Source organism: Podarcis liolepis, assembly GCF_965112155.1.
Source record: "Podarcis liolepis genome assembly, chromosome: 1".
NCBI lineage: Eukaryota > Metazoa > Chordata > Lepidosauria > Squamata > Lacertidae > Podarcis > Podarcis liolepis.
The window spans coordinates 12,798,608-12,809,662 of record NC_139554.1 but is presented as its reverse complement, the minus strand read 5'-3'; the positions used below and the strand labels follow the sequence as shown (position 1 = coordinate 12,809,662).

The following is an 11,055-nucleotide window of genomic DNA, read 5'->3' as shown; positions in this document are numbered from 1 at the left end:
TCACTGCCACTCACTTTAACCTACCTCACAGGGTCGTTGTGGACATTGAACAAGGAGGTGGAGAACCATGTGTATTGCCTTGAATTCTCTGGAGAAATGCAATAAATAAATAAAATAAAATGCAGTGGAAAATGATGACTCAGCTGAAGCAATTCTCGTGGGAAGGGGACTTGTAACACTTAGGATATAGGTTTCCGGCTGCCAATTCTCTCCTGGGATTTTCTTAACTTAAACAAGAGTTTGGCAATACAATCACTCTTTGCATTTCAGGGCTGGACTGCAAGTTGATGAATGTGACACCTGCATTTTAAAGTAAGAATTTAAAGAAATCACCGGCCACCTTGCCATTGTTTTACAGTGTTTGCCACTCTGAAGAGACAATAGAATGGGAACAAACTGACCAGGAACTGATTTATCAATAAGAATCAGGTGACTTTAAACACAAACTGAATGGTGATTCTCAGTGGTTCGCCTCCTGCAGGCAATACTCAGCTGTTTCTCTTGGATGACATATAAGTCTTCACATTGCTTAGCTACTCACTGCAATCACCTTATCAGCAAGGTCGGCATCATATGGAGCGCAGGGCCGGCTCTCCCATTGGGCAGAGTGAGGAAATGGCCTCAGGTGGCAGATGTGGGACAAGACAGGACCGTGTGTGATGCGTGGCCTGCTACAACAACCTGATGCCCTTGGGTGCTTTGGGGGCTGCCATCCCATCACCCGTTTCATATGCCAGTCCAGTCAGATTCTGCCCGTGGAATGGAGGCTGCCATCTTGTTCTGGGTTTCAGAAGATAACATCATCTTAAACTATATATCTAATTTAGGGGGCTTGGCACATGGTCAGTGCAAATGGATTCCCTGAGCCCTTACACCTGCAAAAAAGATTAATGTGGATACATTGGCTGAGCGGGGGGGGGGGGAGGCTTCCTTTGATCCATGGACAGACGACATGACAACCTTTGCAACCTATGAAAATTACATATGGACAAATGTAATGATATTTGGAAATTATTTATTGGAAGCATAGTGACTCATGAATGGGTGTATACACAAGGGACATAATAAGTCTATTTTATATTATTATAAGATATATTAATATATTAAAATATTATTATTATTATTATTATTATTATTATTATTATTATTAGATACTGCAGGGGGTTGGAATAGATGACTCTTGCGGTCTACCCCAATTCTACAATTCTATGATTCTAAAATTACATTTTAATGGTATTTCATTATTGTTGTTGTTATCAGGGCCAGATTTAGGTATGATGAGGCCGTAAGCTACTGAAGGTAATGGGGCCCTTTATATGTCCAGCTGTCCTTTGCCAACAACAAATTGTCACTGTTTTTTGTGTTGAATACAGTGGTACCTCGGGTTAAGAACTTAATTTGTTCTGGAGGTCTGTTCTTAACCTGAAACTGTTCTTAACCTGAGGTATTACTTTAGCTAATGGGGCCTCCTGCTGCCGCTGCGCCGCCACTGCACGATTTCTGTTCTCATTCTGAAGCAAAGTTCTTAACCCGAGGTACTATTTCTGGGTTAGCAGAGTTTATAACCTGAAGTGTCTGTAACCCAAGGTACCACTGTATATGCTATATGGTAATTTATGGACCTAACAGGTATCTAAAGCCATTTGCATGTAACAAAATATGCATTTTATCAAAGTAATTGTTGAACCGAAATACAATTAAGAAGAAGTATATTAATAGTGAAATACAATTAAGAAGAAGCATATTTGGGGGTAAGGGACGCGGGTGGCGCTGTGGGTTAAACTACAGAGCCTAGGACTTGCCAATCTGAAGGTTGGCGGTTCAAATCCCCGTGACGGGGTGAGCTCCCATTGCTTGGTCCCTGCTCCTGCCAACCTAGCAGTTCGAAAGCACGTCAAAGTGCAAGTAGATAAGGGGGTACCTGGAAGATACCTTCCAGGGGGAAGGTAAACGGTGTTTCCGTGTGCTGCTCTGGTTCACCAGAAGCAGCTTAGTCATGCTGGCCACATGACCCGGAAGCTGTACGCCGGCTCCCTCGGCCAATAAAGCGAGATGAGCGCCGCAACCCCAGAGTCGGTCACGACTGGACCTAATGGTCAGGGGTCCCTTTACCTTTATCTATATTTGGGGGCGGGGGCAAGAGAGTGGGGCCCTAAGCTATAGCTTGTTTAGCTTATATGTAAATCCGGTACTGGTTTCTTCCTTGCTTTCTTTTTCTGTTTTTCCTTTTCCCCCTTTTCCCCTTATTCACTTTAATCTGTTGTAAAAAATTTCCATAATTCGGGACTGAGCATAAGCAAACCCGCATTTAGGAAGCTTTGGCATCTCAGGGATTCGAGTTTCCCATCTCGCCATGCATCTCTGGCAATGGGATGACCCTACACCGTCGTCTGATCTTGGCGAGAGAGAGAGAGAACAACAATCGCATCCTCTCCCAGTGCGCCAGTTCGCTCGCTCAGCTTCTGGTTTAATAGGAGAGCCGCAGCCAATCAGGTGAGCGCATGCAGCTGGGCATCCTCAGCCCATTTCGCTGGGAGTCTTTTCGGTCCCTGCAAGGCGGCGGCGGCGGCGTCTCCACCCCTCACCACCACTCCCTTCCTCTGCAATGACCTAAAGCACCAGCTCTGCAAGGCTGCTGCGATGGAGCAGGATTGCAACGCAGGGCAGACCTGGACCGTCTAGTAGTCTCCAGTGACCGGCGGAGAGTGCCAGCAGTTTGCTCCCACCTCGAGCCACTTTTTCCTGCGTCTCAAAAACCTTCCATTTTCTGCGCTGGGACTGAGCCTACAGCAGACAGGAGGCTTCTTTCCTCTCTCTCTCTCTTTCTCTCCTCTCTGTCTCTCCTCCTCTCTCTCACATTGCTGAGCCAAGCCAAGCCACCAAGATGTGTGACTGCTTTCATCTAGTACTTCCAAACTGGCCGGGATCGCCAGGCAGTGGTGGGCTTAACTGTTTTTTCTACTTTCCTTCTGCGCCTCTGCTGCTGCCGCCGCTGCTGTTTTGAAATGCCTTTGCTAGCTGCGAACCCTCCCTCTCTGATACCCTCCTCTCCCTGCAGCTTCTTAGGGTGTGGCTTTGCCCAGATAACTGCATGCATCAGAGTTCAGAGCAAGCCTGGAAATATTCACACGGGCAAAACTTTCCTTCGCCTTCTTACAACGCGACAAAGTCACCTCTGAAATCGCCTGCAATGTGTACAATTAAGTCAAGTGCTCTTTTTGTGGTTCCTGTCAGAATATGTCAGGTTTTTTAAACTCAGACTGCATGGCTTCAGTTTCACTCCCCACCCCTTCCTTTAGCAGTCAGGATGCTGGAGCACTGTGCATGACAAAGCTGGCTTTTTGACTGCAACTGAAAATATGTGATATACACGCTTTGAATGTGTACTTTTCAACATTTCTCATGCTTACTGTCAAGAGTTTATGAGTGATCGCGGTGAAAGTTAATGGTTTTTTCAGGCACGGCATAAGGTCTAGCAGAGTTACAGTAATGCCACCATAAGCTTTTAAAGTTTCATAAATAATTTCAAACTGTGTTCCCATAATCCTCTTGAGGAAGGAAGTGGAATTGTTTTAAGCTTTTTTTTCTTTTCTTTTTTAAAAGGAGGTTTCAGGATTCAATCTTGTCTGGAAGCTGTGCTCCTAAATCCTCAGTATTGGGGGGAGGGTACAGGTGCCCAAGAGTGGCCAGAATGCACTCTGTGCATGCCTCAAGCTGCTCCTCTTCATTTCGTATTCCTTCATGTGTTTTTCTTTAAAGAGCAATATTGCTGAAGAATGATGGTGGAAGCAGGTTAGCAGGTGGAGTTTAGAGAGAAATGTTTAAGAGCAAGAATGAACAGAGAGCTGGCTAGAGTTTTATTTTCCTGTTTATTTTCTGACAAGCAACAGTGGCTCTTGACTTGTCCCCCCTCTCCCAAAAGGCAAAGTAGATCTTGTTATTTTTGCATGATAACCATCACCCAGTGTGGCATCTCCGAGAGAGAGAAAATTAAAAGGGGGAGGCAATGGCTATTGGCTGATTCATCCCAAAGGCAACTTTTCAGAAACAAGCGCAATTGTCTGGGAGGCAGGCAGGCTGGCTGGCTGGCTGGCTGCCATGTGTTTGATATATTGCAAGTGTGTAGTGAATAGACAGAGAAGGTCGGTATCAAATTAGAGTGCCCGATAAGTGAGATATTTATTTCTTGCAAGATAAAAGCAAACATCAAATCTTTTCCTGGTGGCTCATCTTGTGTTAGCCTTTTAGTGATTCAAAGTGTTTGCACACACAAGAAGACATGCCTTTTGAAAGACTGCAACTTGTGAAAAGCTTTCTGAGGAGGGTGGGGTGGAGCGATCTTAAGGGTGTGTGTATTGAATAATGCCTGGTTTTTTTGTTTGTTTTTTACAAGTCTCTTATAATCCTGTTTCCTAATGCGTTGGAATTTATGGGGCTGGCTTTATCTCCCCTTCCTTCTCATGCAGAGTAGTAACTTTTACTGATTACGACTCCATGGAGCTGGGGGCTATTTTTCCACAAGAGAAAAACAGAGCTTTAGCTCTTTCCCCTGACCCCAGGATAATATTTTGATTAGATGAGCATCATCCGAACAATAATATTTTCCAGCTTCGCATTTTACAACAGGGATGGCCGTTTGGCAACCTGAGGGCTGGATTTGACTCCTGGAGCAACTTTATCCGGGCGCCCCAGAGACCCCACCACGTTTTGATCAAGCTGTGATAAAAGGCCTTGCTCATAGTTTCACTCTGGTGCAATAGGAGCGACTCCATCTGTGTTTCATAAAACTCTATTGTATTGCTGTCTTTTCTTGTTTACTCTGGATGTAAGGAGGGACTCTGCTTCTCTTTCTCTCTCTGAGAACATTTATTCCTGAGGCTCCCACCGCAAGTGATGGTTTCATTTCTTCTGAGCACATATGCCTTATACTTGGGAAGCCTCTTAACTGCTAGGGGGTCCCACAGTTATTATAGAGCTCTCACCCGCACTATTCATTTTAAAACGGTATCATGCCACCCTAAGCAGTCATGGTTCCATGCCCTCCTCCCCTCCAAGTCATGGAAACTGTAGGAACTTGTTAAAGATGTTGAGAGTTGTTATAAGACCCCTGTTCCCCTCTCAGAGCTCCAATTTCCAGAGTTCCCGGTGAGAAGCGGGATTGACTATTATACCATTCTGAGAATTATCTCTCTTTGAGGGGAATACAAGCTCTCAGCATCCATAATAAACCACAGTTCCCAGCATTCTCCTTGGGGAGCCATGACTGTTTAAAGTGGTATGATACAGATTTAAAAGTCCAGTGGTACCTCTGGTTACATACTTAATTCGTTCCGGAGGTCCGTTCTTAACCTGAAACTGTTCTTAACCTGAAGCACCACTTTAGCTAATGGGGCCTCCTGCTGCTGCCGCGCCGCCAGACCACAATTTCTGTTCTCATCCTGAAGCAAAGTTCTTAACCGGAGGCGATATTTCTTGGTTAGCGGAGTCTGTAACCTGAAGCATATGTAACCTGAAGCGTATGTAACCTGAGGTACCACTGTATAGCAAAAATGGAGCCAAAGTCTGACTATCCATGAGAAGTTATGTCTTTTCTGGACGTTTCTGGGTGTTTTCATTGATGTTTCTGAGGCTATGTACACACCTCACAATTCAAACACATTCAAAGCACATAACTTCCCCCCCCCCAAAAAAAATCTGGTCTCTAAGTGTGGGAATTGTGGCTCTATGCTGGGTGAACTACCGTTCCCAGGATTCTTGGGGGAGGGGAAGTCATGTGTTTTAAATGTATGGTGAATTCACAGCCTGTTGTTTCCTCAGATTATGTGGTTACACAGAGCCTGGTGCTGTGATTTGAGCAGAAATGTGTTCCTGTTCGTCTTCTGCCATTGCCTCCAGTCTATGCTTGCCAGAACCCTCAGCTAAGGTCTTACTCACCTGGTTGCAGGGAAAGGCCGTAGCTCAGTGGGAGACGGTCCCAGGTTCAAACCTTGGCTTGTCCAGGGCTAAAACCCCAGAGAGATACTGCTAGCCGGTTCAGAGACTACTGAGCTCGTTGGATCGATATTTCAAGATATGACAGGCACCCACAATCTCCACTTTCCTGAAACAACTGAAAACATTTTTCTTCTGGCGGGCTGCCCTAGCTGGATAAATGAAACTTTTCCACACATATTTTGTATGGTTCTAGTTTTGTTTTACATTTATTTGTTGCTTTGTGCTTTTTAACTGTGTTTTATTTATTTTAATCTTACATCACCTTAAGACGATTGCATAGAAGGCGACAGATAAATTAATAATAATAAGAGTTAACGTTCCTATATGCACTAGTTCAGTTGTGCCAATCTTGATGGATGGGAAAGATGGAGTGTATCTTCACACAATTCCAATGGTGTGAGTCATGATAGCTCCCTGGTAGCAGGACGCCTCTTGCACCAGTCCTATCTATTTTGCATCTTTCACTGCAGACTGCAGGATCAGAGCCTTCATCTTAATTCCAAGCATTTGTGGCTTAATTGAATTACAGATCAGGCTGCCTGAGCAGTAGGTGGAGGTCTTGCAATAAGTTACCGTAAGTTGCCATGTTTTTGTAGGTTTCCTTTGAAGCAGAGATTAACGGCTTGTCCAGTGCCAAGGAGCCAAGAAAACCTAAGAGATCTGCTGCTGATTTGCTAATAATTGACCTCTCTTGCACCTGATTCATACCAAGGAGTCAAGGCTTTGCTGATAGGTAAAGGGACCCCTGACCATTAGGTCCAGTCGTGACCGACTCTGGGGTTGCGGCGCTCATCTCGCTTTATTGGCCGAGGGAGCCGGAGTACAGCTTCCAGGTCATGTGGCCAGCATGACTAAGCCGCTTCTGGCGAACCAGAGCAACACACGGAAACACCGTTTACCTTCCCGCCGGAGTGGTACCTATTTATCTACTTGCACTTTGATGTGCTTTTGAACTGCTAGGTTGGCAGGAGCTGGGACCGAGCAACGGGAGCTCACCCCGTCGCGGGGATTCGAACCGCCAGCCTTCTGATCGGCATGTCCTAGGCTCTGTGGTTTAACCCACAGCGATTTGCTAATAATTGACCTCTCTTGCACCTAATGCATACCAAGGAGTCAAGGCTTTGCTGATAGAAACCTGTTATTGCTTAGCATGAGTTACAAATTACTTCTAAAAGGTAGGGCACTCAAGCAAGTTAGAATTGCAGGCACATGCGCTAAACCCTGTCTGTGGTGCCTACCCTTTCCCCCAAATGTTGAGACCAGAGACCAGAGTATGGGTTCAAATTGGCCACAACTTTATTGCGCTTCAGAAGTGGGAACTTGGCACAGGCCTTGGCAGGTAACCCTCTCAGCCCGTCCGGCTGAGGATATGCAGGCTGATGAGATGCAGTGAGAGGAGACTGTAAAGCACAAACTTACACAGCATGCCCTTCCACTAACCTCATCCCGGGAGTTTGACCTACATGCCAACGCTCTAGGGCCAGGGACTCCCGGTTTTGCCCTTTAACAGGCCCTGCAAAAGCACTGCTGCAAGGGAAGGGAGCATGAATGCATCCCCCTTGACTTGATGATAGGCTAAAGGATACCTTGCCAAGGCCTAAAACCACCAAAGTTGTGGCGAAATGCTACAGGGAAGGCAAAACCTGCCAAAATTCATTCCCGATTCTGAATACAGCAACCATCTTATGACACGCAGCAGCGCCTGCTGACCTGGAACGCAAAATATTAGTCTGTAAGGGGAAAGTATCATTAACTTGACGACCGCTGACCAAGGATGGAATTATTTAGAGGCAAGAAATTATTAATTTGAGGGAGGGTGGGTGGGTGATCAAAAGGGTCAGCTTCTTTTCTTTGGCCTTAGCCCCACCCCCAGCCAGCCGTCCATTGTCCTCCTTGGCCGAGTGCAAGTCAAATGCCAACCCAAGCAGGTGAGAGGCACCCGTCCAGGTGAGCCCCCACTCGGTGCCACAAACCCCGCCCACCTGTAGGGAAGGGAGGGCGGAAATTGCAAGAGAGGGTGTGTGTGTGGATATTGTGTTATTGGGTTTTTTCCCTTGTATGATGCTCTGATCTCCCTAGGGAGGAAGAGCAGGATGAAAGCAGAAAGCAGATTTTAAATGAAATGAAATAAAATAAAATAAACTTGCACCCCAAACATAATGCTCCTAAGTACAATCACTTCATAACCATTCATCTGAGAGAGATGCTGAAAATTCAGGTTTATTATGGGTGGACTGGCCCATTGCTTTTTCCAGTCAATAATATAATAATAATTTATTATTGATACCCCGCCCATCTGGGTAGGTTTCCCCAGCCACTCAAGGCGACTTCCAACAGAATGTTAAAAATAGAATCAAACATTAAAAACTTTCCTAAACAGGGCTGCCTTCAAATGTCTTCTAAAAGTCAGATAGTTGTTTATTTCCTTGACATCTGATGGGAGGGTGTTCCACAGGGAGGGTGCCACCACCGAGAAGGCCCTCTGCCTAGTTCCCTGTAACATCGCTTCTCGCAGTCTATAGTTCAGGGATAGCCAACATGCAGCTCTCCAGATATTGTTGGACTACAGATCCCATCAGCCCTGTCCACTGATGGGATATGTAGTCCACAACATCCAGATCATACTGCATTGGCCACTCTTGGCATACTTCCAACTATTTTGTACTTGAGAGGTAAAATGTATGCAATCAGATCCCAAACCCTGCCTGCCTGCTTGCCTTCATTTATTTATTTATCTAGCAAAATTTAAATATGGCTTGATTGAAGAAGAAAGCTCTAAGCAGTTCACAGAAATATAAAACAAAACTTAAACATTCTCAATAAAAAAATAAAATAAAATTCTCAATTAAAAAATAGTTTAATCAGTATTTAATAGTATTGAAATCATCAGTAGCTAAAAACACACAAGAGGCAAAAGAGATGAAATAATTATACATGTCTAGACAGGCTTGCCCAAATAATACAGCAAAGGCGCTTGCCTGATGTCAAGAGGCAAGCAGTTCCATAGGTGCTGCCACACTAAAAGTTTGATTTCTTACAAGTGTGTGACAGGTGATAAATAGCACTTGCAACAATGTCTGTTCCACAGATTGAAGTGGTCAAGAAGGCATGTGTGGGGTAAAGCAAGCCGCCATTAGCAACCAGCTCATATTCACTGTGATACCAAATCAACTGTGTTCCAGCAGGAGCTGAGATTCTGCATTGTCTCCTGATGGAATGATGCTAGGCTGCTTGGCAAGGGAGGCCGTTGAATTAACCACCTGAGGTGTATATACCCCTCAAAGCCCAAGGCCTTCCCTGTAGTACTATATCTGCATTTCCATGTTAGTGTGACTAAGCTTGTCTGCACATTGTGTAATGTATGCAATAAACCTCAGTGTTACAGAGCACTGTAGTCAACAAGCGCTCTCTTTATTCATCACTTGGGCAGAGCAACATGCTTGTTTTATACTTAACTGGGCAAAATAAGGAGGAGATGTGCTTTTTGGTGGAATGATGCATTGCGGTTGCCAAGAGTTATGATTCAGTAGGGAAGTGGGCATCATGACTTAGTAATGATTCCAAGCTGCCCAAAAAAGTGTATTTGTGTTCTCTTAGTAGGTCGTTTAGTAGCAAGAAAGAAAAGTGCTGCCTTTTTTAAACCCAAAGAATTCATTCATTAATTTATCGCCAAAATCTCTGTATTGGTCCTTATTACAGGTATTGAGAAACGTGAGACAAATATAAGCTGCAGTCTTCTGTGCATTTGGATGCAAATCCTATGAACCTTTACTCAGAGGAAAGCCTCTTGAACCCGATGGCACTTCCTTCTGAGTAAAACATGGATGGGATCCAGCTGAAAAGCTGCCACTTCTTTTTAAAAGACAAAAACTTCATAATAATGAATTATGTACTTTGGGATAGCTCAGTTGGCAGATCATGAGACTCATCATCTCAGGGCTGTGGGTTCGAGTCCACCTTGGGCAAAAGATTCCCGCATTGCAGAGAGTTGCACTAGAAGACCCTCATGGTATCTTTTAACTGTATGATTCTATGATAACAGAGTGCAATGTCTATCAGGAACACTTGGAAAAGTCCAAAGACTAGTAATTAAACTGAATATTTGCATCATGTGCTATGCAAGTCATCATCTGTCTCAATAATAATAATAAGTCAATAGTGTGTTTACAGCAGGACTAACCAATGTGGTGCATGCTAGACATTTGGGACTACAACTCCCATCAGCTCCAGGCAGCATAGCCAATGGTCAAGGATTATGGTAGTTGTAGTCCACATCTGGCCATTGGCTGCCCCTGGTCCACAGCACTTTGCCAGAGGATCTGCACAGAGCAGCTCAGCGTTTGTCCTGCTGCACAATGCAATCCTATGCATAACTGAGTTCTCTGAGTGGTTTGCATGCCTCTTCAGAAGTAATTGAGCCAGTGTGGTGTAGTGGTTAAGAGCAGTAGACTCGTAATCTGGGGAACTGGGTTCGCGTCTCCACTCCCCCACATGCAGCTGCTGGATGACCTTGGGCTAGTCACACTTCTTTGAAGTCTCTCAGCCCCACTCACCTCACAGAGTGTTTGTTGTGGGGGAGGAAGGGAAAGGAGAATGTTAGCCGCTTTGAGACTCCTTCGGGTAGTGATAAAGCGGGATATCAAATCCAAACTCTTCTTCTTCTTCTTCTAATTCCCTCTGAGTTTATTGAGGCTTACTCCCAGGTAAGTGGGTAGAAGATTTCAGTGGGTGATGGTATTTCCCCAGTTGTCTGGGTTCCCTAGTTTCTTTCTGGCCACAGTTCAAGGCGATGGTTCTTACCTTTGAAGTCCTAAATCGGGATGGAGGAGACAGATTATGTTCCTCCAGATGTTCGATTCTGACTCCCATCATCAGACCATGTTGGGTGGGTCACATGGGAGCTGGAATCCAACAACATCTGGTCTGTACCAGGTGTGCTCCCTCTGCCCTGAGAAGGCTAGGAGCAAGATACCTACATATCCAGCCTCCGATAAGGACCTGACCATTAGAGACAGAATTATTTGCCACAGTATAGACGTGGTGTTCTAGGAGAGACTCTGC

At 45.0% G+C, this 11,055-nt stretch overlaps 1 protein-coding gene across 7 annotated transcripts in view; it reads left to right on the top strand.

The window, feature by feature from the left end:
- Positions 1-2,869: 2,869 nt before the first annotated feature.
- The window catches only part of AHNAK2 (AHNAK nucleoprotein 2), a 98,601-nt gene continuing 90,415 nt past the window's right edge, over positions 2,870-11,055 (top strand). For all 7 annotated transcript variants that reach the window (XM_083516542.1, XM_083516541.1, XM_083516540.1 and 4 more), the window contains exon 1: positions 2,870-2,939. In XM_083516542.1, the coding sequence (XP_083372668.1) occupies positions 2,885-2,939 (55 nt within the window). In that variant the 5' untranslated portion in view covers positions 2,870-2,884. The remainder of the gene's footprint in view (positions 2,940-11,055) is intronic.